At 55.5% G+C, this 22,873-nt stretch overlaps 1 protein-coding gene and 1 long non-coding RNA gene across 4 annotated transcripts in view; one reads left to right on the plus strand and one right to left on the minus strand.

The window, feature by feature from the left end:
* Positions 1-17,658, minus strand: part of Tbc1d22a (TBC1 domain family member 22A) — a 288,301-nt gene extending 270,643 nt beyond the window's left edge. The window contains exon 1 of one of the 3 annotated variants that reach the window (XM_003461946.5): positions 17,449-17,658. In XM_003461946.5, coding sequence (XP_003461994.2) covers positions 17,449-17,510 — 62 coding nt within the window. In that variant the 5' untranslated portion in view covers positions 17,511-17,658. Of the gene's footprint in view, positions 1-13,265; positions 13,422-17,448 lie in introns of those variants that run through there. The other 2 variants (XM_063243789.1, XM_063243788.1) reach the window with 2 other exon arrangements.
* Positions 17,659-17,715: 57 nt separating this feature from the next.
* Positions 17,716-22,788, plus strand: LOC134474865 (uncharacterized). Its single transcript, XR_010045754.1, has 2 exons — positions 17,716-17,991; positions 20,677-22,788. It is a non-coding gene; the product is annotated as an uncharacterized LOC134474865 (long non-coding RNA).
* Positions 22,789-22,873: the final 85 nt, after the last annotated feature.

Here is a 22,873-nt window from a genome sequence, read left to right on the forward strand (position 1 = left end):
ACCAGGGCGGGCACTTCTGGAGCCTGTGCCCCCGCTGCCAGGGGTGGCAAGCCGCTCCGGGCCCAGCAAACAGGGCCTGCCAGGCGGCGACTGCTGGCAGCCTACCGGAGCAAGGGCAGCCTGGGGCTGACCGTGTCCTCTTGACTGAAAGACAGAGGACGAGTCCTGTAAGTTCTGCTCATCTGCTCCTCGTTTCCTGTGAGCTGCTGGGGCTTCTGTCCCTGCACTAGCGGGGCCTCCCCTTACCAATGTGTAAAACTTTCTCTCTAAAAAGAGTTCACGTCTGGTAACTCAGACGGTGTGGTCTCCAGAGACACCCAGGCCCCAGCCCAGAGCCTGGGGGTGTGTCATCACACATGGCAAGGGGACTCCACAGATGGCATTGACAGGAGGACCCTGAGATGGACATCACCTGGGCTATCCAGAAGGGCCCACACTGACCACGGTGGGGAATGCTGACAAGAAGCAGAGCGCCTTCCCAGACTACAGCTGGAGGACCAGAGGAGACAAAACCATCTGAGGTTGCGGGCACCTCCGAGGCGGCACGGGGCAGGAAGGGCCGCTCCCGGGCCTGGGGAGGAGCGGGCCCTGCAACAGCCTGGCCCGGCCCAGGGAAACCGGGCTCAGACTTCCGACCCAGCCACAGGAGCCTGGGGAGCCCTCCGCAGAGGAGGACAGAGATCCAAAGATAGCAAAGGGATTCCGCAGGTTTGGCCCTGGGAGATTTGCTACAACTTCTCCTTCTAAGCGAAGGCACTATGGAGAAGTAAAGGACTTCTGAGAAAGACCCTAAGCAACATCCGAACCCGGACATCACATCCGTTTCTGCACACATCGGGGTCCGCGTAAAATGCACCTCACGCTGAAAAGAAGCCGGAAAGCAGAGCTGGGATCTGTCCGCGCAGCCTCTAGCAGGCACTGTCCTGGGTGCTGAAGGCACAGACTCATGGTGCCCACGGGCAGGGGCTGCTCATGACAAGCACCTGGCGAGGTGAAGAGGCAGCCACGACCTCCACTCAGCTTCGGCCACACTTGCGCCGTAATTTCTTCATCAGTATGAAATATTTCAAGTCCTAAAACACCAGGAGTCCCGGCGGCCGTTAACTGAGATTGAGCTGACTCTGAACTACTGCCACACTGACTCCTCTAATCTGCCCGACACAGTGAGGCAGACATGATTCTACCCATTCTAAAGATGGAGAAACCGTGGTCCAGAAAGCGTAAGTGACCTGCCCAAGGTCCACACACACACACACACACCCTGCAGGTTGCAAAGCCAGCTTAATGACAGGCAGGACATAAAGAATGAGCACACAAACACCACGCACAGCGTGGGCTCCACAGAATGCTAACATTCTGTCAAAGACAGCCGCAGGCCTGCCCGACCCGCTCCCCTCCTGTCTTCTCACAGGCAACTGCCAGCCTGAAGTCGCCACTGGTCACTTCCAGGCAAGTGTGCCGCCTTCCGCTGAAGAGGCGCGGTCCCCTCAGGCAGCATCAGTCTGCAAGCGGTGGGTGGGTGTGTATCGTCGGTTCATTTCTGCACATTCTGTTCCTTTGTTTTCTCGAGATTGTTACCCGTCCCTGTTAATGCACACAGTTTCAACTCTGTGTAAGAGCAGGGCTTCAGCAGTGAACCAACGTTTCAAATGAATCTTCACAGAAACGCCAAACACAGACCAGAACTGCTCTGGCAAAGGAGGAGCAAGAGCTGAGCTGGCACCCGCGGACCTCACGGAGACGCAGGGCAGGTCCAGCGAAGGTGCAGGAGCTCTGCGAACAGCAGGCCTGATGAAGGAGTGTATCCAGAGCAGACGACCTACTCTTAAACCTCAAGAATAAAAACACAGTTGAATCCATTTAAAAATGGACAAAGGATTGGAACGGGCAGTTCTCCAAAGAAGATGTGTAAATGAACAGAAGCACGGAAAACGGGCTCAACATCATCAGAGACGCAGAAGTACCCGACACACCACTTCAGCACAGCAGGCGGCCAAGGAGACATGCTGACCAGAGGCGAGGAACTGGACCCCACGCTGCCGGTGGGGATGGACACTGGCGCAGCTGCCTCGGGACACGGATGGGGCTTCCCATAACCCAGTAATTCCACCCCGTCCTAGACACCCACAAGAAATGAGACCTCCCCGGGACAGTTCTCACAGAAAGGTCCGCAGCAGCACTCAGGTGGGAAGAGCCACCCGAATGTCACAGGAGGACAGTCCAGCTGCAAAGCCAAGTCCTGGCACGTGCCGTAACAGTGACGCCGAGCTCTGGGAAGAGCCAGCTGCAGCACGCATGCCCTGGGCTCCCCACCACCATGCTGTAAGAACGACGCTGACATGACCAGCTAAGGAAAGAAGCCAGTCACTGAGAGCATGTGACATGATTCCACTCAACAGAATGTCCAGGACAGGCAGTTCTGCAGAGACTACAAGGGACCTGCAAGGGCCAGGATTCAGCTCAGTGGCACAGGCACCTACCTAGCAGGCGTGAGGTCATGAGTTCGATCCCTGGTACCAAAAGAAAACAGAAAACAAGAAGATCGGCAGTTGCTCAGGGCTGGCGTAAGGGAGGCCGGGGTGACACGGGGTTGTTTTTCATCTCGTTGTCATTGACAGGTTGTTTTTGTTTTGGATCTTATTTTCAAGATGATAGACAGGCTCTAAAATTGTTATATTTACACAACTGCAAATACACTGAAACAAGTAATTTCACACTTTAAGTGGTGCGTGCCGTGGTGTGTGAATGGAAGAGGGCAAACCGTACTCCAGGTGAGCCTCAGTGAAGACACCGCTAGGCAACACCTCCTCCATCGGCCTTCCGCGCTCTCTGGAGCAGCAGCCAACACCATAACCATGTGCACCGTCAGGGCCGGCCTGAGCTGCACCACTGGGCTGGCCATGCCTCGCTCTGCACAAGTGGCCCTGCCCTCACTCCAGCCACCCTTCGGGTCCTCCAGGCGACACCTGAGACGTCAGGGAGCATCGGCCTGCAGTCCCCACCCGCCCTCCAGAATCCATGAGCAGGATCAAACACTTTTTTGTTAACACTGCAAAATAAAAAATGTGCCTAGCCCATTAAGATCAGTTCTTTTTCCTGTAATTGTTCAGAGGCCTCTTCGACCTTACTGGAAAGCTTCCAGCATCCAGAAGCAAAAGGTCCAGGTTCAAGTTCCAGCTCCAGCACTTACTAACTGATGAACTTTAACCAAGGAATTGCCTTGAGCTTCAGTATCCCAGTCCAGGAAGTGGAGACAAAAACATACCGAGGGCGGGGAGACAGCACCGGCGCTAAGACGTGAGATTTGCGTGCACGAGGCCCTGGGTCCCATCCTTAGCAACACACACACACACACACACACACACACACACACACGGTGCACGAAATGGGAATGGGATGACAGCGGGGCTGCCACACCATCGGGTGACCAACAGCAGCGTCTCCCACCGCTGTCAATCTAGCTTTACTCAGTATTTATATTCTTCCTATCATTCCCCAAAGTATTTATAGGGCTCAAAAATCACAGGCAGTGTGGCCCAAGTGCACCGTGCCTGCCATCTCCACAGAGGCCCCGCAGCACCATCGCAGACCTCGGCCTTCCCTCCCGGCACAGCCGGAGACTCACTCTTCACAGGCAAAACATTTGTGCGTACTGAGCATAAAATGTTCCAAAAAGATCACAGTCTAAAGACGAGCACATTCTGTCTTCCTAAAATTGCATTCATACTTGGTCTTGCAAGCTTTAAAAAAATAGGGAATTCAACCAAAGCTATGTGGAAAGCAGTAGCAACAAACCCTCCTCGCAGCAGAGAATGAAATCTTTCTTTTCAAGAGTACATTATTAATAAGCTTTGTAAATAAACCACGCTGCTTTAACACCGCAGTAATCTATTTTAAAGAAAACCCCAGTGACCCCTTATAAAAAGAAGCTGCCGGCCGGGGGTTTAGCTCAGCAGTCTAAGTGCCTGCTTGGCAAACGCAAGGTTGTGAGTTCCATCCCTGGCACCAAAAATTTTTTAAAAATCAAATAAATTAAAAAAAGAAGCCGCCTTCACATACACACAATACAATCTCACTTCCTGATAAGCGAGCCCAGAATATCCTTTGCACAAGTGCACAAGAGACAGGTTTACAATATTTGTAAACAACATTTACAATAGCAAGGGGAAAAAATTCTGATAAAAATCTAGAGGTCCACTATCAACTGAAAAACTAATAACCAAACTGATACAATACACATATAATAGAATACTAACCACAATAAAGATAAACAAACTATTGCTACCAGAACTGATGTAGATAAATTTCGTAAACAGGACACTAAAGAGAAAAGCCAAGTTGAACACACATACCAGTAAATGTCTTTAATGTAAAATACTACATACCACTTAGAAGTGCGTACATGATCGGTAAAAACTCCCACTGCAGCCATGGAAATGAAAACAATTCAAAACGCTGATGATCTGGAGCGAAGGGGAACAAACCGTCCAGGAAGGAACGCAGCGGCTCCAACTGCGTGCGACACCGCCGCCCCTCCTGTGCTGGAGGAGACGCGCGCGCTGGGTCACATTAACCTGGGCAGGCTTTCTAGTGTCCAGTCGGCCTTGCAGTTAGCTCGAGATCACTCCGACCCCATAAAAGTGAGGCGCTGGAACATCAGACACTAATGTGCACGGGGCACCGCCGCATCTGCCCAGCAGGGGAGGGACTTGGGACACTGGACAGGGCCACGTCACCAGCACACTGTCTCACTCATCCAGATGGCAAAGGCTTCGGGACGCCAGACACACCTACTCCCAGAGCCTTCCTCGTTTACCAAAAGGCAAGCTGCTTGCCACGCTGGACACAGCCCTGCCCGCCCAGAAGGCCCAAAGCATGAAGCTCCCTTAAGGATGCCTTTCTGAAAAAGTCCCTGCTTTGTCACACTTGTGACAGTTAATTATGGCGCCGACCTGCATAACAAACGCAAGGGGACCGGCTTAGCCGTCTCGGTGCTTACTTACTTAGTGAAGAGGGAAGATCCCTGGATGTAGGCGGCACCAACCAACAGGCTGCCAGCCTGGGTGGAGTAAGAAGGGACCGAAGAAGGACCCTTCTCCCCTCCTCTCTGTGTCCTGGCTGCCACGAGGGGCACAGCTGCACTCCACCAGGCCTTCCACCGCGCCACTTCTGCCCTGGAACTAGCCACCAATGGACCGAATCCCCAGAACCATGAGCTAGATTAAACACTCCTTTAAGGTGTAGACGCTGGGTATTATGTCCAGCAATAGGAAAGTGGACTGATGGAAGCACCATGCAGTGCAGGACATTTTCTCCAAGCTGGGCGGCAGCACCAAGCCACAGCTCCCCAGCACCCCTGTGATCAAGAGAGGAATCCAGGAATTCCACAGTATGCTCTGTGGCTGAACATGGATGAACCTTAAAAACATCACGCTAGCTTGGCATGGTGGCTCACGCCTGTAATCCCAGCACTCGGGAGGCTGAGGCAGGAGGATCACTGCGAGTTCAAGACCAGCCTGAGCTACAAAGTGAGCTCAAGGCCAGCCTGAGCTGCATAGAGACCCTGTCTCAAAAAAGAAAAAAATGCTAGGTAAAGGAGGCCAGACACAAATTACATGACTCCACAGATTCTATTTACATGAAATGTAAAGTGTAGGGTAATCCCGTAGACAGAGTAAGTTAGTGGTTCCCAGGGAAGAAGGACCAGGAAGTAACTCCTAACGCATACGGGGCTTCTCTCTGCAGTCATGAAAGTATCCCAATATTAGTCATGATGTGACTCTATATCCTTGTAAATATGCTAAAAAACTGAACATCCTAAGTGGGTGAAGGGTATGTACGCAAACAATAGCCTGTATGGAAAAGGCAGGAAGGCACAAGGACAGATCCCTCTGCGACCACACTGTCAGGCGGGCTTGTGGGGTGGGCAGGCTGGAGAAGACAGGCCACCTGACCACCCTCCGGCCAGTCCTGCCACTCTGAATAACGAGTCTGTAACACCAACATTCTGCACGCTCCACGTGCAGATGAAGAAATGTTATCCTCCCAACCAAGGCAGGGGAATCTCGGCAGGACCAGCCCGGAACCAGCAAGCCACAGCAGGGGCCAGCAGCTGCGTCTGCTGGATCCAACCTGGGCACATCCTGATGTTACTACAAGGACACAGCCGCAAGGAACACAACACGTGACAGGCCGCGGGTTCTGTGCGGGGAGAGGGACCTGGACAAGGACAGAACTCCACAGGGACCAGGGACAGCCAGAGAGCTGTGTCTGCAGAGGACCTTCCCAGACAGCCTTCAGGAGTGTCGCCAGCACTCACCTCCCGGAACCAGGAGGTACCACTGAGATGCCACCCCTGGTGAAGGAAGGAAGGGACAGATGTGCGGAGGGAAAACAACACAAGTACTGGAGGGCGCCTCTAGGGAGGTGGGGGCAGCAGGAGGACAAGGGTCGGCTCAGACAGAAGCCCACAAGGCCCCAGATCAGCACCACAGCAGGGCTCTGGCTGGGGCCGGCTCTCCCAGGGTCAGGGAAGTTTAAACAGCAACAGCCAAACAACACCCAAATCAAGTACTTTCTGAGAGCCTGCGTGAGCGCGGCATCGCTCACAGAGTCACGTGAGGAGCACCGTGACACACCGAAGTCCTCCACGACGCATCCACTGAAGACCACACGTACGCACACACGCAGGCACACATGCACGGCCCCTGCCACACTAAAGCCAGAGTGTGCCAACCCTGCCCTCGGCTCGCTTGGCCAAGCAAATGATCTCTTAGGATACAGAGGAGCCCTCGACAGCAGACAGCAGGAAACAGCGGGGCCGTGGGGCCACGGGGTCCCCACCAGAGGTGGCCCTTCCCGCAGATCCCGGGGATGGTCTAGTTTGCATTTGGAGCCCTACACCTCGGTCCCAGTTTGAAAAAACTAAACTCACGGTACAGACCAGACAGCTTTGCATTTTTTTTTTTACCAAAGGTTAAATTGCAGTGGGTGAAAATGGAGTCCAGAGAAACAGTGAGGAGACAAATAAAATAACTAAAAGTGGGGAAGAAGTCAGTCCAGCTGCGATGTTCTAGCATCGCCACACAAGGTCAAGGTCCAGCCCCATTCAGGAGGAAACGCCCGCCTGGCCTCAGACGGGCAGGCACTGCCTCGCCAGCTGCGGCTTTCAGCACGTCCATCCCCGGCGCCCGCTTCGGGGTCAGTAGTGGTTTTCTGAATTACGAACAAAATTAGCAATTGAATTCACCAGCAGGCTCACTCTAACATACAGTGATGCGCCCCAGATTTATCGAATAGGTTCCTAAAAGGTAACTTTTCTAAGGAAATGAGCTTTCGAGGGCCTTGGAGAAAAATATGCAAAAGTCATCACTGCAAACGAAGGAATTCCACTGTCACCTCCGCCCCCCACCAAGGAGGCAACTGGAGGGGGAGGTGGCCCCCAGAACCCACACCAACATGGCTCCCAGGGACCAGTGGCCCGTGGGCTGTGAGGTCCCTGCAACAGGGCCTGGACCGAAGCTCCTGCCACACAACTCAAGGCCCTCAGCACTAAGAGCCACCAGGGCCGGGACAGTCACTGAGCCAGAGCCTGAGGTGCCGCACGGATGACTCTTAAGTTGATCTTGGAAGCTGCATGTTTATAATATTATCCCCCTGGTGAAAAAGTAATGTCCATTTTTTACAGAAAACCTAGAAAATACGAGTGGGGGAAAAGCTGGAAGTGTCACACCAGGAAGCACGCCCGGTCACACTGATCTGTACCGGCAGTCACCAAGCACCCTGCACTCCCTTCTCACTGCCCGACACCCACCCCATCCCTGGACGGGAGGACCTCATTTACCCCTCGGCATCTCGGTCACCAAGTCAGCGGCCCACACTTGCTCGCTCACTCGTGGGACCCCTGTGCAAGACAGCTTGGGAACCCCACGGCCCCTAGTCCCGCCCCCGGTCCTCTAGGACAGCGGCACCTGCACACTGACTCCAGCACGTCCTCCTCTCCTGCTGTGAACTCAGCCCTGGGCCGCAGTACTGGCCAGGACACCTGCAAGACCCCTCACCCAGCCCCATCAGCCTGGAGCCTGGCAGCCCGGGCCCCGCCAGCTGCTCGGGAAAGAGCCAGAGCCTCTCGGTGGCTCCCCGGCCGCACACTCACGTGTGGGGCTGCATCAGCGTCCTGTCACTCCACCCAGTGCAGGACATGAGGGCATCTGTAATAAAACCTCAGGCCACCCTGCTGCTCTGGCTCTTCTCTACCCTGCAGTGAGGCCGCTCGGAGTCCCACGGCTCAGGTCTGTCCCGTGACCCGAGCGGGCCACTGCATGCCACACCACAGGTGCTCAGCAAGTGAAGGCGGAGTCTGAGCGGGTCGCCCCTCAGAACCCACATGAGCCACGGCCGAGACGCACCTGTGCACCCCATGGCCTCCTCCAGATCCACGCCGCCAGCTCTGCCCTCACAGACCTGGACACTGCCCAGCCCAGGCTGGCTACCCTCAAGCCCTGCTGGGTTCAAACTGCCAGGGCCGGGCAGGCAGGGGGCCCATCGGCCAAGCCACCACACCCTCCATGCAAGTGCCCAGACCCCTCTCCTTTTGGCTCCAACTTGATGACATCTCAGTCAAGAGCAGCACCCCTCGCTGACTCCCGGCCCCCAGTCCTCCACTGAGTGGTGGGACACACTCCTCGGGGCACAAGCCCCTGGCCAGCACCTTCCTGCTCAGTAACAGCAGCAACACAGCCTCCCTGACTCCAGGGCCCTGGTGCAGGCCGCAGGTGCCTGTGACACCCAGGACACTCTTCTTCGTCCTGAAAACCCTGGATGACCAGGAACTTTGCGGGCAGACAAAAGACCCCATCCATGAAGGACTTAGGTTAGGGGACTCCACCCAGATCCTACACAGGGCAGATGCCCTGTGCTCCTTTCCTCGGTGTGCTCTCCATGGCTACGGAGGCCGTGCTGGCTTGTGAAGTACATGTGGACGACACACAAAATGCCACCATGGACCTCATGACCAGCTTGGACAGAAGATTAACCCAAGAGAGGGAACAATGCTCAAAGAAAACAAAATGAGGGCCCCGGGCAACATTTGTTTAACATCAAGCCCATGAGGACACGGTCACTGCAGGAGGCAATGAGCAAAACCAGGCCACTCCCAGAGAGACACACACCAGTGCTCCCCAGCCACCCGTCTCGTCCTGGGGCCCAGGCCAGAGGAGGACCCACTGTCACAAACCCGCAACCCGACAGCGCCCTCCTAAACCTCCCTCCTCCTGGGAGACCAGGACCCTTCTGCCCTGCAGAAACAATGCGGGAGGCCCCACGCTCACCGGCTCACCCTGCGAACACGTTCGGGAAGGCAACGGGGCTAGGGGCTGCCCCGCCTCTACGGTCCCGACACCACACGGGCCGGACACCGTCAGGGAGCTCCCGCAGGCAGTGTTTGCCTGCTGGGTCTTGGTCTTGCTCTGGCCCAGTTCTTCCCTCATACTCTCCGTGCCCTGTTTTCCCCGTGCCACTACAGCTCCTGTCTTAGTTACTTTTCTCATTGCTGGAACGAGATACCCGACACCCGAAGTTTAGGAAGGAAAGGGCTGTGTAGCCCAGGGTTGAGGTCTCAGCCATAATTGCGGCTCCAAGGCAGCGGGGCAGAGAACAGTTCGTGGAGCCCGAAGGCAGCAAAAGCAACAAGGGAAGGAGCCGGCCTCCTCCTGTCCTTGTCTTAGCACTGGCTACGGGCCTGGGGGTGCGGCACTCACACCCGCACCCCAGCCAGCACCATGCCAAGCCCATCAGGGGCCGACTTACTGACTGCTCTCGATTCAGCCACCTCTGAAAAGGCCCTATGACCGCATGAGGCCCTGGGGGGACGCCAGGACACAGGCCATCACATCTTAGAAGCACAGGCTTCCCTTTCTGATTTTACGGGGCTGATATCCGAGCACATGCCCTGCGTCTCAGGGTTGCTGAGCTGTAATGACCGAGACTGAGGGCACTCAGGGACCGACTGAAGGCATCTGGCACTGTGAGATGGACGTGAGCTTTCGGGGGCCCAAACGCAGAAGGCTACACTTTAGACCCCACATGCCTCCCCAGAGCCGAGGTGCTGGAGGCTCAGGGCCCAGTGCAGCAGTGCTCAGAGGTGGGGCTGGGGCAGCGACTGGGCCGGAGGGCCCGGACCTCACCGTCGGATTCTCCCTGGATGGACTCCCAGTTTAATGGCTGATGGAGGCGCAGCAGGTCCCTGGGGCACGTCCTTGGGGATATTCTGTCAAACCCTTCCCAGTCTGCCTGCCTCCTCGTCACCCCACAAGGACCCAAGGACCACGGCACCAAGGACCACGGGCTGAACCCAGGAGCCAGAGCAAACCTCTCCTCTTTGAGGCCGATGGCCTTGTGCATCTCGACACAGGAAAAGAAAGCTCCTCACACAGAAGGCAAACCCCAGACACGAGCAAGACCACCCGGAGGGGGCACAGAGGCCCAGGACATCAGGGACTGCGGAGCCAGGAAGAGCTCCACCCTGACCAGGGCACTGGCAGGACCCAGGCCATCCAGGACCTCAGCCTGCTCACTTCGGTCCACACAGGAGGGCAGACAGCTGAGTGAGGGGCTCACCGTGACGCCAGCCCCTGCCTGCCCCGCTCCAGCCTTACAGCGACCCTAGCCGTGACCATGTGTCCTGTGGTGACCCTCAGTACCCGGGTGAAACTTCCCACCAATTCCCAAAAACAGGAAACACATTTCAGAAATGGAGAACAAAACAGCTAGCAACACTCAAAACAAAAGTCTGGGTCCCCACAGGGCCCCAGAAATGGGAAGAGCACAGTTCTGGCTCTCGTGGCCTCTCCCCTCATCTGCCAAGTAAATGCCAGGGTGAGCCCCGAGGAAGCTCTCACCCTGCCCTAGGAGGACTCCAAGAGAGGCCACCAGGCGCAGGCTCTGGTGCCCCTGGCCCAGGGCAGCCCAGCCTGGAGCTGGGTCAGGGGACCCCAGGCCCGGAGGAGCGGGCTTCACCCCACGTAGGCCGTGAGAAAGCCGCAGGGCCGGGAGGAGAGCGGTGGCGATGGCAGTCAAGGCAGAGCCCAGAGGAAGCCCTCGGTGCAGGCCTGGCTCTCCAGGCACAGGCCGTGCAGCTGCAAGTGGCTCGGCCCAGGCCAGCTTCCTGTGAGACGGGGCTGCACATGTCCATCCGACCCCAGCCGCGGCAACGATGCGCCTGACCAAGCGCTCGGCCAAAGAGCTCTGGGCCCAGTCCATGCTGGGGCGCCTGCTCCAGCACTGCTCCACACACCTCACGAGAAAGCCCCTGTGCTTGGTGACTCCTGCTTTGGGGCCAGACCCCAGGACACGGCTGCCCACTCCCTTGATCCAGCACCGGGGTGGCCTGCACACGCACAGGCAGGCCCCGTGGTCACAGGCAAGACAGAGGGAGTGAAGAGGGGGCCTGCAGGACAGGGACAGCCAAGGCAGGTGTCACTGCCCCCAGAGCCAAGACAGCCCCGTCGCTGTCCCCAAGTCTCCAGTCCTGGCCACAGGCAGGTCAGGCTGGACCACAGAAGCAAAGAGAAAACCAGAGATGAGGCCCCCCTCCCCGCCTCCACAATGTCCTTTCCGTCCCTGACCATGCCCAGGGAGAAAGGGGCTGCCCACTGCTCTCACGGTTTAAAACACACACTCAAAGGAACCCTCGGTCATCAGGAATGTGGTTTCCTTTCTTCCCCCCACAGTACTGGAGACGAACCCAGGGGCACCTAACACTAATCAACACCCCCAGCCCTTTGTTTGTGAGACAGAGCCTCATGGAGCTGCCTGGGCTGATGTCCAGCTTGTGATCCTCCTGACTCACCCGCCCAAGCATCTGAGATTCAGGTGTGCGCCACTGTGCCCAGCCAGGGATTTAACTGTTTGTTTGGTTTGGTTTGGTTTGGTTTGGTTTGGTTTGGTTTGGTTTGGTACTAGGGATTGAACTCATGACCTTGTGCTTGACAGGCAGGCACTTAGCTAAATCCCGGGCCAGGGATTGTTTTTTTTTGGTTTTTGGTTTTTGTTTTCTGTTTTTTTGTTTTTTGTCTTTTTGAGACAGGGTCTCACTGTGCAGTTCAGGCTGGCCTTGAGCGCACTTTGTAGCCCAGGCTGGTCTCGAACTCCCAACGATCCTCCTGCCTCAGCCTCCTGAGTGCTGGGATTACAGGCGTGAGCCACCACACCCAGTTCAGGGGTTTAATTTTTAAAAATTATTTTTTTCTTCACTGAAAATTAACCCGAGTCCAGACTTGCTGTATCAGTTAACTATGTAAGAGAAAAACCACGATTCACGTTAAACTTAATTTTCAAAATCAGACATGCAATAACACGAAAAGTACTCCCGGGGGAAAAAAAGTAAAACAAACAGTGTAGCCAGCAAACACCCACCCACTGGCTCCCCCGGCCCGGAGCGGACTGCCTAGAGCCCTCCCTGCCTGGGCTCCCTCTCCTCCCTGAAGCTCCAGGGCAGATGTGTTTCCTGCCCACCTCAGCTGCCCACAGAGCTCAGCGTTCTGCAGTTGTTCAACCAAGACCCGCACTGCCTGCTGTGTGTCAGCAGAAGGCCACCGCGTCATCCTAAAGCCATATTCCCTAGCCCCCTCCTCTGCACAAAAGGCTAGCGACTGAGGACCAAGTCCATCCAAGGTCACATTCCCCCATCACCCTGGAGAGCTGGTCTGGTTGCGCTAGACCCACCCGATAATCCGGGACACGTCTGTACGTGGGTCAGCAGACTGGCAACCCTAATTCCTCTTTGTCACAGAATGTATTCACTGGTTCCAGGGACAAGGAAGCAGGCACCACGGTTCTGCCTGCCACACCCTGGTCCCTCAGGCTGAAAGTCTGGGGATCAGATCCATCAGTGACCTCCAGCCCGACAGTGAACCCTCCAGTTCCACCTGCGGCCTGCCTGGAGTCTGTGCACGCCCCCACCCAGCCTCCCACTCCGTCCTCCTCCTCCAGGCTGCTGCAGCATCCCGGCCACAGCACACCCCACCACAGCCCTCAGCGCTGTCCACGTCCACGGCTCTCAGGACCCAGCCCCTCGTTTCTCCAAGGCCCCCAGGGCCCTCCTCCCTCCCTGGCCGCAGTGTCCCAGCAGGAGAGCCGTGCCCTCCACCCCACATCTCCACAGGTGGCCCCTCCTCTTCCCTGTCCCAGCACAGTGAGGAGTCCTGAGAAAGCAGTGACCGCCCCACCACCGAGGGCCCTGTTATCCTGCCAAGGTGCCCGGTTACCTCCTCAGAACAGGTCCCTGCTCCTCCTTCCCCGGCCTCTGCAGGCCGCGTCCACTACCCTGCATTCAGCACCATCCCTGGGACCTCAAAGGTGCCCACGTCCCTCTGAATGACTTCACTATCCCCAGCCAGCCCTGAACACGAGCTGGCCTGCCAAGCCGACTCTGCTCCACGCGGACTCCTGGGGCTGTGCACATAACTGTGAGCACGCAGGGCCTTGCCACTGTCACACTCCCAACGTCACACCCCACAGTCCCTGCCATGTGCACACCCTCCTCCAGCGGGCACACGCTGCCAGCCAGGGCTGTGCTGAAACAGCAAAGCCCAGCGCCACCCTGAAAGGCTGCCTGTGTTTGCAAGCCCAGTGCGCGGCCCCGTCTTGGCACTAAAACGCAGCAGGAGCTCCAACTGCAACTACAGCAAGAGACAGCCACTGAGGGCCAGTCAGTCTATGGCTCTGGGGAGACCAGGCCCAGAGAGTCAGAGAGTGGACCCTCATCTGGGTGTCCCCAGCAGGCTCCCTCCTCAGAACAAGAGTGGCCGCCTGCATCTCCACAGGACAGCACAGCTGGCCCTCCCTGGGCTACGGCCACCCCAGCCTCACACTCCACGGCTGGCCCCCCTGCCTGTACCACACTTCCACGGCCACCAAGGGGTCTTCTCCCCTTCATGCAAATCCTTTATCACTTGCCTCTGGCTTCCCCATCCCCAACCAGCAGTGAGCTCTCCATCAGGGGAGGCACCAGTCTGCTCTCCCTCACCAGGAGCTCTGTGAGGGCAGAGATCTGGTCCAGTTTGTTCATTCACGTAACCCTCACATCTGGGCACATCCTGGCATACACTGCAGGTCAAATAAATATTTACAGGCCCAGGAGCCCTCGCCTTTCCTCTCCACAAAGAATTCGGCTGGGCCAAATGCAGCTTCCCCGATGCTGAGGCCACGGAAGCAGACACCAGGGGGCCCCGGGCTGGTGTGGCCTGGTGAGCATCACAGGGATGGGAGGTGGGAAGGGGTAAAAGCCAGCCGACTCCCAGTCAGAGGTCTCCCCACCACACCACGCTTGCCAGCTCACCCAGGAATGAAACCGCTAAAGCCTCAGCCACATAACCTCGCAGACACCAAAGTGCGCCCAGGACAGTGCGCGACCTTGCTCAAGCCTTCTGTTCCCTCCAGGCTAAGGCGAGTCTGAACCGACCGGCCCAGTCTGGACCAACCAGAACCATGCAGGTGAGTGAGGCGCACTCGAAGTGTGCGGAGCTCACTTCCTGGTGAGGAAAGCTAATGCGTAAGAGGACACGGGCTCAAGCTGTACACACACAGGCCCGCGGCCGCAGGCGGGCTCTGGCTGTGGGAGAGCGCACGTACAGAAACAGGCCACACTTCGTAAGGAGGGAGCCAAGTGCAGTGGTGCATGACTGTAATCCCAGCGCTCAGGAGGCTGAGGCAGGAAGAGCGTCATGAGTCCAACACCAGCCTGAGCTACCCAGTGAGCCCCTGTCTCCAAAAGAGAAAACAAAAAGGAAATACCAGGCAGCGAAGTCTGAAAATGAAGAAAGGTACGCTAGATGAAAGGGAAGGAAGAAGCACTCTGCTGAGCTCAGGGAGCAGAGAGCGGAGCATTTGGGAATATCAGGGAGCAAACCGCAAAGAAAGGACAGGCAGGAGAGGAGGCCAGGCAACCGCACAGCAGGCCAGGTAGAAAGGGGCCTAGATGCCGGGCAGGAAAACCCACATACGGTCCAGCCTCTCAGGGGAGAATAACCACAAGGCTCTAAGTCGAGCCTGACTGGGTGAGTGTAGCCTGAAGGGCAAAGCATGTGTTCCACAAACCCAAAACCCCTGGTGGACAGAACAGTCAGGCAGCACCAAGACCAGGCTTGGCAAACACAAAGTGCCTGATGGATGTCAGCCACACTGTCGGGATTTGCTAAGGGCTGAGCTACAGACAGTTCCCCCGCAGCCGGGTATCCTGTGGGGGTGCAGTCTCTCTCCTGAGCATTCCTGGGATCACCATTCAGTAAAGCACAATGACCACGGAACCACTGCAAATGGCAGGCACAGCAGGGAGTTCTGCTGGCACGGGGCTGCCTAAGGGAAGACCCAGGACGTGGGCGGTCGTCACCATCTACTGGCAGTAAAGGGCACACTGCTGAGGATCCTCCCAGCAAGAGCGCCCAACTGTCACCTGCCGAGCAGCACTGCCGGGCATGAGGACCACAGGATGCCAGGGGACCACATGGGCCACAGGCCTCTCTGGCACACCCAACTCTCCATGTCCTGTCCTCTCGGTGACAGCCACCAACAAATCTCAAGCTGCAATGCCATCAGTCCCTGTCACATGGAAGATGTTCTCAAAAGACACAGAACGATACCAAACTCCAAGGAAAAAGAATGTCTTTGGTAACGCAGAAACGGGGCCTGTATTAGTTTCCAGGGGCAGCCACAACAACCCCCACAAGTACAGTGACTCAACACAACATAAACTTAACCTCTCGGTTCTGGAGGACAGAACAGTGAGCTCAAGGCACTGGCAGGGCCATGTCTTCGGCAAAGTCTCCAGAGGAGGATTCTTCCCTGGCTCTTCTAGCTTCTGGTGGCCGCCAGCAAGCCCTGGCTCCCTTGACTTGTAAACGCATCACTCCTGTCTCTGCATCCATCTTTCCATGGCCATCTTCCCTGTACCTGCATCTGCGCCCAATGTCCCTCATCTCAGGAGGATGCCAACCCTTGGACCAAGGCCTGTTCCAAGCCACACTCATCTTAACTGGATTACATCTGCAAAGCCCGTAATTCTAAATAAGGCCACACTTGCAAGCACCAGACAGACAAGAACTCAGGGACCGTTTAACCCAGTACAGAGACAAACTACCAGGTGACACAGCCTTCAGTTCAAAGGTTTATTCACTGCTCTAACTCCATGCAGCAGCGCTTACATCTCACCTGATTGTTAAGATCTAATCAGCGTTTAGACAGGACAAAAACAACAATGTCAAGACCTGAAAGCAATACGTGAGTGACAGGCCACCCGGCTCCTTTTTCCTGGCTTCTACACCCAGACCTCCCACCCGCCTCCACTCCAGAATCTTCACCTCATCTTGAACCCTGACACCGGTTTTGATGAAAGCTCTCATTGTACAAGGAAGCCCATCCTGGCAGAGAAAAATAGGTTCTCTGGCCGCCACTGACGATGCGCTCACCCTCTGAGTCACTGTGTCTGAGCGGTGACACTCACTCAACTCCCGACCACGCTGAAGAGTATGCAGTGAATTCTAAAACTGCCAATTCCACCAGGCACTCAAGTGTCTATTACCAAACCCAGGAGCACAAGCCCTGTACTGTGCTAATGAGTGATTCTACGTAAGTGATTTTAATAACACAGTTCTTAATTTTGCATATCTCAGGCTTTAGTTTCAGGACAGAGAAAACTATGTTTTGAAATCTCAGTGTATTCTTGTCTCTTCTAGTGTGCTCTCACCAGTGGCTGATTTTACCGCAGCTATTTTTCATGTAATGTCTCTTCCTTCCCAGGGCCCTGCGGGGCTCAGTGCTACCAAAATCAGAGAAGGGCTTTGAAGCTGCACTGCTTCCAGGGTACATCCAGGAATCGAATTTTTTTTAAATCTGCTTCCTGCTGCTGACACGTTGGAGTTGGTCTTGAGACCAGAAAGTGGGAACATGGAAATTCACAGGATGTAGCCAACCCTCTTCCACGCTCAGGGAACAAGCAGCAGGTCACAGGGGCAACGAGACAGCAAGGCAAGTGTCTCGGAAGCCCTCTGCAGAAAGCGACATCCCCAGCAGGAGCAGCCTCGCCCGGACAGTTTCCTGCCTCCGCCAAACTCTCCAGGGCATGACCCCAATCAGTTTCCTTCGGACTCCCCTGGGAGCCCTGGGGCTGGGAGAAGGCAGCCGGCCAGCTCCGGGAAAACGGGTGGCTGCTCATCCTCCCTGCAAGCCTTGCTCCTACGTGTGGCCACTGTCACCTCCCGAACCCCGCGCTGCGACCCCTGAGCTCCCCCTGCGCCCCTTGCACCGCCCAGCTCTCCCCTCGCGCCCCGGTTCCTCTCCTCCGAGCCCAGATTCCCCTCCCTACACCCCGACGCCATCCACAGCCCAGCTGGTTGATTCGGCCGCCTGACCTCTCACCCCTGACCCTGACCCGGCTCAGCCTGTCACACCCACCTGCCCGGGACCTTGCTGGTGCTGCGCTTCCAGAACTGCTTCCTGGCCCCGTCGCTGGCCATGGCAGCTCTTCATCCCTCAGGCCCGAGACCCCGACACCCCGAGTACGGCCGGTCAGCTCCAGTTGCCCTTTCCGGGTGGCCCCTCGGTGATCCTGGGACTCTAGAGCGCAGACCTCAGAGCCTCTTCCGCCTCGCTCCGGAAGTTGTGCCTCTGTGTACCCGGAAGTCCCGCCTCCACCCCAGGCGCCGCGTCATTAAAGGGCGACGCCGGACCGTCTGGGCTGCGCCGCGGAGGAGACGTGGATGTCCTGGGTCCAGTGGCGGTTCCGGCCCCAGCCTGCCGGGGACGCAGGCTCACCGTGACGTGGAGCACGTACGAGGGCGCGGGAAGGCTTCACCCGCAGGAGGGCGAGCGCGGAGGCGGGAGAGCCGCGCTGGCCGCCCAGTGTTTTGGCGCTGGAGTCGCGGCCCCTCCGAATTGGGAGGCAGCGCTGCACGCGGGAAGTACCGGGCCCGGAGACTGGGCGTGAAAGTATAAAATGTATGTTGCTTGCATGTTGAATAATACAGTGGATACCCTGAGTCAAATAGCCTATAACGTTAAGCTGGGCGTGGTGGGGCACTCGGGAGGTTGAGACAGGAGGATCGCTGCAAGTTCAAAACCAGCCTGGGCTACAAAGTGAGCTCAAGGCCAGCCTGAACTGCAGAGTGAGACCCTGAAATACATACGCGGTTTGTGTTATATTTCTATGGGTTTGGACTGAAAGGATTTTGCCCTAAATGGGACGCTGCGGCGGTGGGAGGCTGGGAGGCCGAACCAAGGGGCTCTATCTTGAGGTCACCTTCCCCGCCCCTAGGAAATTTACCTGTGGGTGAAGTGAATTCCAGTGGACTACTTGTGCATCAGTAATGCCCCTTAGGCACCACCCCAAACCTAAGCTACATGTATGCCCCCACACTACGTGTCCAGCAGAGAGAAAAGTCAAACCTCAGTGGTCGGGCTCCGCATTCTTAAAAACCACGTTTATTTCATATTTCTATCTTTTTAGCCGCGCCGAAAATTCTATCAGGACCGAGGACTGAGGGGTTAGGGACTGGCTTTTAAAGAAAAAAAATTTTAATTGTTTTCTTCTTGGACCTCCCACAAGTGCCCCACGCCCGAGCCACACCCTGTACCTGATTGTATTCCCTGATGAGTGACACTGATTTAGTACTGGCTGCAGTTAGTTGATGGTGTCATCTTAGTCACAGCGCAGCCCTGTTCTCAGTACTCAGAGCAGAATGAGCGACTGTGGGCTCTGGTAGCTCCTCCGAGGTAAAATAGGCCCCTCTGGGGCTGCTTGTGTGCACCCCGCGGCATCTACGTGACTGCGTCTTTATTCTCTGCCCCTACTTTTTGTTTGCGAGGTACTGCCTGCTGGAACTTGTGTGCTTCTATTCTATCTGTAGCAGTAGCCCCAGCACCTCACAGAAGGAGCCTTCTGCAAGTACTTATCAGACAAATGGCAACCACAGGAACACTAAAGACCCACAGCTCCCTTTTTTTTTTTTTTTTTTTTTTGGTGTAAAGGATCGAACTCACAAACCTCCATGCTTGCCAAGCAATCAACTGTGCTGCTGAGCTAAATCCCCAGTCTAAGGATCCCCTTCTGCCACAGTGGTACAAACTCCCCAGGACTCTCCACAGGGCAATCTCAAGGTCCTTGAGGTTCCTTTGCAATAAACCTTAGAAACTTTCCTGGAATTCTGTCCCTGCTCAAGGACAGAATTTCCAGAGACCTGGTGACAACGATCTACAAGATGATTCCTGACATAGCGGGAAACTGTGTAGCTGGGAATTCTAGTAGAGCCTGGGAAGGACCTCAAGGGTCTCTTCCTGACTGTAGCCTCTCCCAAGACATGGGCTCCTAAAAGCCTGAGGGAACCCCTACAGGCACCACTTAGGGCTCATGGGAGTTTCTCCAGCTCTGTCTGGCTAATTGCAAGAATTGGGTGAGTGAGGAGCCAGAAGTAGGGCTGAGACACTGGAAGCAGAAAGGAAGGGAAAGCGGGAAGAGTTTAAAGGAAACATTCATAGCCATCCTGACTGATTAGACCTGATTACATTTTAGTTATCCCTCATAGTTTATCACTGGCTTCCCTACCTGCCTACCATCACAAAGATGGATTGACTTCAAGTCTTGAAGACAGCTAAGGGAAAGAAAACTGATAGCCACAGATATGAGCATTGAGCTTGTTTGCAGTGAAAGTTGATGGTTTGGACTTGTTGAGTTTGAGGGAAAAGACGTTAGGTCTCAGCACGAAATTAGAGAGCGCATTATCCACAAATGAGGCGGGAGGTAAAGGGGAAACAAGGGCGAAGTCAAAACATGAAGAACAGGTGAGTGTCTTGAGCAGTGTGGTCACAAAGACAAAGCCACTTCTCAGGAAGTGGATTTGGACAGACAAAATTCAGACACAGTCTGGGGCAAGGCCAGATTTGGAAGCTAAAATAAGACAGGTGTGGTCTGTAGGACTGGGACCTGTGCAGGAACTGCAGGACAGATGCCCACATCCCAGAGATAACAAGGAAGTGCGATCTTTTTGTGCATTTATGCAAAAGTCTTTTTTTGGGCAGTAGGGTCTCCTGTGTTGCCCAAGCTGGTCTCAAATTCCTTGGGCTTAAGTATTCCTCCTCTTGGGACTGAAGACAGGACTCCACACTCCTGGCGTGGGCGGGTGGGAGCCTGGGTGATGGAAGGGATGAGTTCTTTCCACAGTCCAGTTTAGGAATTTTCATTCCTAAGCAGGGCACCAGGGCAGAAGCTATCAGACGACAGCTGGGTGTGTTGTGGAGGAGGGGTCCATATTGGCAGAGAATAAATAAAGCCAGCCACAAAGGACAACAAGGAAAAGAGACAGACGATAACTTTTAAGACCCTGGATCTACCCCTGTGGTTTAGAAACCCGAGGCAGGAAATTCACAAGTCTGAGCCTAATCTGTGTGACTTGTTGAGACCATCTTGAAATTTAAAACAAAATTAAAAGACAGGGTTTGTATCAGTCAGGATTTACTAGAGAAACAGGTACGACACAAGATACACAAATTGTAAGAAATTACACGATGAGCTTACGACGGTCAGCCACAGAGGCGATGAGGAAGCTGCAGAAGGGGTCTGACGCTGGGGGCTGAGGGTGCAGCTCAAGGCTGGCGCTCACCACAGTGTCCTGTGTGGGTCCGTATCAGGAGGCCGATGGGTCTGCCATGGAACACTGAAGAATCCACAGCAGAAGGCTGAAGGGTCTCTGACAAAAGCTGAAGAGTCCCAGGCAGAAGCGGAGTAGTCTGTGCCAGAAGCCAGGAGACCACGTCCAAGCCGAAGGCAGAGACCAGCGCTCCCCGGAGCACCAGCCGTTGGTGCTCCTCCTCTAAGAGCACCCAGGAGGCGCAGCTGCTGAGTTACTTAGTTGAGCTTCCGGACTTCTCAAGCTCACACAGTGTGTCCTCCATAACCGGGATGTTCCAGCAAAAGAAGCCCCGGGGTCCCGTGTCCTGAGCCCCGGTTGTCCGCTCCCTCTTCTTTCATCACACAAGCAGTCCCACTACCGCATGACAGTGGCTGTGGGAGGAGCAACAGCCCAGACGGTGGAGGACCCAGAGGCCATAGCTGTGGAAGCAGCACGTGTCCAGCTCACGACATAGACCAGAGCCCATGATGATGGTCGAGGTCGGGACAAAGAGACCCAACTGCCCCTTGGGTTGCTCTCAGTACCCACTGTGCCAGCCAGCAGCAGGGAGGAGCTGGGAGAGGTCACCGCGGTGCTGAGCACAGAAGCTGGAGAGGGTCACAGCAACACCGCTTACAGCGGGAAGGGGCCAGGAGGCCGGGCAGGGAAGTGTGGATCTGCGGAATCATGAGGTGGCTCCGTAAGGAAGGAACACATTGAGGTCGTGTATACGGGGCTGGATTTCCATCTTAGAGATGGGAAACTGACCAAGCATGGAGGACTGCGCTACTCAGGAGGCTGAGGCAGAAGGACTGCCAACCTGTGCGGGTTAGTGAGTGGGATCCGTCTCAAAGATAACCAGGCGTGGTGGTGCACACCACTAATCGCAGTATTTGGGAGGCTGAGACAGGAGGGCCACAGTGAGTTCAAGGCCAACCTGGAATACGTAGTGGGACCCTGTCTCAATAAATAAAAAGAGAAACTTTAAAATAAACTAATTAGTCAAACAATAAATGAGTTAAAAGGGCTAGGTGTGAAACTCAGTAGTAGAGAATTGACTCACCTTTGCAAGCTCCTGGATTCAATTCTCAGTACTTACATATATACGTAGATACATGCATAAGCAAGTCCACGAATACTAGTGTAATTCCAGTACTCTGAGAAGCTGAGGCAGGAGGATCACAAGCTTGACTTCACCCCGGGCAATTCAGCAAGATCCTACTTCAAAAGAATATATCTATTCTACATATTAAATATATTCTGCATATTAAATTCAACATATTCTGAGCTGGGCTGCCCCTGAGGGCACCCACAGCCTGGTCTGCAGCCTGAACAGCACTGAGATGGCCCAAGGCCCGGCAGCCTAAAGGGAAGGGAAGGGAAGGGGGGCAGAAGGTATCGGTGCGGAGATTGTTGGGGTTCTGCCTGGCTTCCAAGTCCGGTCCCTGCAGCTCCCAGGGCCACCGTGAGGGGAGGCACAGCCCTGGACCCTGTTGGCATGGCCTGCCCAGCACAGGCTGGCCCTCAACACAGAGGAGTGTCCTGTGAGGCGCCCCAAATGCCTCTTTGCAAACACTTTTTCAGGCCTCATTTTCCTGGGTGGAAAACCATGAACCTGGGGACAGGCAATGGGGTCCTTGACCTTGGAGCCACTCCAGGGCGCAGGGGTTCATACCCCACAGGCCCTCATAGGCCTGTTTCGCTGCCTGCTGGACGGGGATCCACGGTCATGGTGGGTGGCATTCAGCAGGTGCCGGGGTGCAATGGCACCCAGAAACAGAGACAACACCCGGGATTCGGAGGCAGATTTATTTACACTGACAGGCACTGAGGGGATCACTCCCAAAATATCAGGCTCTGATCTCTGGTGGTCAGGGCCTCCTATGGGATAAGTGAGCAGGAAGGACAGAGGCAGAATGGCGTGTCCATGGGGACTGGCTCTTACATATGCATCACAGGGGCCAGCTGTTTCTACAAAGGTAGCAGGGAGGGGAACCAGAACTCACCTAGGCAGTGAACAGACCGAAGCATGCTGGGGGGAGGGGCATCGTCTGCTACAGGACTTTGGGTCAGCGCGGCTCTGCAGTCCCGATGCCCAGTAACCGTACAAAAATAAAACCCCAGAATCCAGTCTTTTTTTTAAATCCATTTTATTTCGAGAAAAAAAAATTTGAAACCCAACACTCAGGTGACAACAATGGTACCTACATTGTGCA

The sequence above is a fragment of the Cavia porcellus genome, unplaced genomic scaffold (genome assembly GCF_034190915.1).
Source record: "Cavia porcellus strain 051 isolate PalLab524CR breed Dunkin Hartley unplaced genomic scaffold, mCavPor4.1 scaffold_40, whole genome shotgun sequence".
Classification (NCBI taxonomy): Eukaryota; Metazoa; Chordata; class Mammalia; order Rodentia; family Caviidae; genus Cavia; species Cavia porcellus.